This window comes from Vanellus vanellus (genome assembly GCF_965231255.1).
Source record: "Vanellus vanellus genome assembly, chromosome: 1".
NCBI lineage: Eukaryota > Metazoa > Chordata > Aves > Charadriiformes > Charadriidae > Vanellus > Vanellus vanellus.
Window position 1 is genome coordinate 202,783,471 of NC_138905.1, and position 2,726 is coordinate 202,786,196.

The 2,726-nt window shown below is 39.8% G+C and overlaps 1 protein-coding gene across 1 annotated transcript; it reads left to right on the forward strand.

The window, feature by feature from the left end:
• Nucleotides 1-1,640: 1,640 nt before the first annotated feature.
• Nucleotides 1,641-2,432, forward strand: LOC309671297 (gap junction beta-6 protein; the record flags this gene model as incomplete). The annotated part of the gene is made up of 1 exon (XM_082482516.1): nucleotides 1,641-2,432. One exon carries the CDS (start codon nucleotides 1,641-1,643, stop codon nucleotides 2,430-2,432), a length of 792 nt encoding a protein of 263 aa, XP_082338642.1.
• Nucleotides 2,433-2,726: the final 294 nt, after the last annotated feature.

A 2,726-nucleotide genomic window follows, 5' to 3' on the forward strand; every position in this document is an offset into this window, starting at 1 on the left:
GAGCTGTTGTGTACTTTGACTGATGCTCTGTATTCTTGTATGTGACTTACTGATTATATATAATTCTGCTGTAAAGTAGAAAGGTTTTTCCCATTACTCAGAATGGGAGTGTGACGTAGAAGACAACTGCAAAGAAATGTCTTAATTTTCTTCCTCATGCAGTATGACCCAGATCACAGTTAGGAAAATCTTAAGAAATCTGTCACATGATGGATATGATGGCCTTTGCACTGGTGGCTGCTCTTCTCTAGAAACGTGAACAATGTGATTTTTGTTCATTGGTGCCCTGTGCTGTAAATGCCAAAGAAAGATGCAAATGAATTGACAAAGTTGAAGAATGAAAACCTTCATGAGGAATTTCAGAGCAAAGAGATCTGTGAGCACTTTTAGAGGGTCTTGGCTGATAGGCACAGGAAATGCTGGTTTCTTGAATTCAGAGCAGCTTGCAAACTAACTTTCTGTAAATCTATCTGAAGTGGAGGGGTGGGGATAGGTAGGTTGAAATGCCTCTCAATGTTCTCTGTGAAAGGCTGTTGTTTGTGGAAGCTGAGCAAACCCAGACAATTGTGTTCCTGGGGAGGTATGCAGGAGACAAAAGTGAAATCCTTTAATTCATTATAGTCATAGTACTTTAAAACTCACCTACTGAAAACTATATGTTTCTGTTGAAAAGTCTCTGAGCTACTGCTGGCCTGTCTGAACCTTTCAAATGTTGACTTTAGCACTCTCCCAGCCTCTGAAATGTCTCCCCTATGCTAGGAGTAATGCAGTGTGTGTTACAAGGGGGGAAAAAAACCAAACACCTGACGGGCATTGACAATGAAGGAGTCTTTGTCTAGTTACTCTAGGCTCTCTTTGTAGTTAGTGGAGAGAAATGCAATTTGGGGATGAATCTTTAAGCACTGATTTTCAAACATCCAACTTGAGCTGGATCATCACCAAGACTTCACCTTTGTTGCCTCAAACTATTGTGGAATTTGCTTCAACTAACAATACAGAGCCCTACGGTCCCATTTTTTCAGATTGTGAATGCCAGTTATCCAGACGTGCTCATGGAAGGTGCAGAGTATCAGCAGTAGTTCTTCAAGGTCTGTCTTTAGTGCTGGAATGTATTCGTGAAAACATTGTTTACACTCTAAAGCCAAGGGTGGGCCAACTTGGCTTAATTTATATAGGAATTCTAGCTGTCTAACACTTTATTTTGTTTAAACATAGCACCTACCTTACTTTTGGCTGGTGTCATCTTCTGTTCTTTTGTTACTGTTATGAAACTACCAGAAGTTGTAACTTTTAATTTAAGGCTGTTTTCATCAATTTCCCCTGTCTGCTTTTCGTACTTAATGTGGCTAATAGCTGTTTTCAGTTAGCAAATACACCTGGAAGTCAAATGAATGTGATAGCATGTGTGTAATCAAGTAATGAAATATTACCTGCTGATCTATGATTAGATTGTTATTTATGACTGCTTATAGGTAAGCCCACTGCATCAACAAAATGTTACCACAGCCAATGGTTATGCTGCAACTATATAATATTGCCTTTATTTTATACTACTTGCCTGATGGTATTTGTTTCCTGTCTTGATTAATCTTAGTTCTGTTTATTTTTCTTGTCTCAGGTCAGACAATTAAAACAAGACAATGGATTGGGGAGCTCTGCATACCATTTTAGGAGGTGTAAATAAGCACTCCACCAGCATCGGGAAGATATGGCTCACAGTCCTGTTCATCTTCCGTATCATGATCCTGGTTGTGGCTGCAGAGAGAGTCTGGGGAGATGAACAAGATGACTTTGTCTGCAACACTCTGCAACCTGGTTGCAAGAATGTTTGCTATGATCACTTTTTCCCCATCTCTCACATCAGACTCTGGGCCCTGCAGCTGATCTTTGTTTCTACACCTGCTCTGCTGGTGGCCATGCATGTAGCTTACAGGAGGCACGAGAAGAAAAGGCAGTTCAGAAAGGGAGACCAGAAATGTGAATACAAGGACATTGAAGAAATCAGAAAACAGAGGTTTCGTATTGAGGGCTCCTTGTGGTGGACGTACACCAGCAGCATCTTCTTCAGACTAGTCTTTGAAGCAGTCTTCATGTATGCATTTTATTTCATGTATGATGGGTTCCGAATGCCTCGCTTAATGAAGTGTAATGCTTGGCCCTGCCCCAACACAGTAGACTGCTTTGTTTCTCGACCTACTGAAAAGACGGTGTTTACTATTTTCATGATTGCTGTGTCCAGCATTTGCATTCTTTTAAATGTGGCTGAATTATGTTACTTACTGACAAAATTTTTCCTCAGAAGGTCTAAAAAAGCTGGAAATGCAAAACATCACCCCAACCATGAGAATAAGGAGGAAACCAAACAAAATGAAATGAACGAGTTAATATCTGATAGCTGTCAGAACACAGTTATAGGATTTTCAAGTAGCTAAGGTGGTATCAATGCTGGTGTTCACTCTTTTTGGAGTGAATATTCTTTGTGTAAAGGCTGCAAATGAAATCTGTTATGAAACAATTAAAGTTGGGTGAGACTTTGATATGTAGTGTCAGGTGTCAATTATGCATGTGTCTGAAAAAAGGGCAGCCTAAACATGTGGAAAATTGTGTGAGGATTAAATAGGAAAGTGTCTTCCTATGAGTACCCTTACAAGCTGACTATGACAAGTGGGAAATCTGTTAATACCTTTGCAAACTACACACAACAGCAATAAGAACAAAAGTCTTTC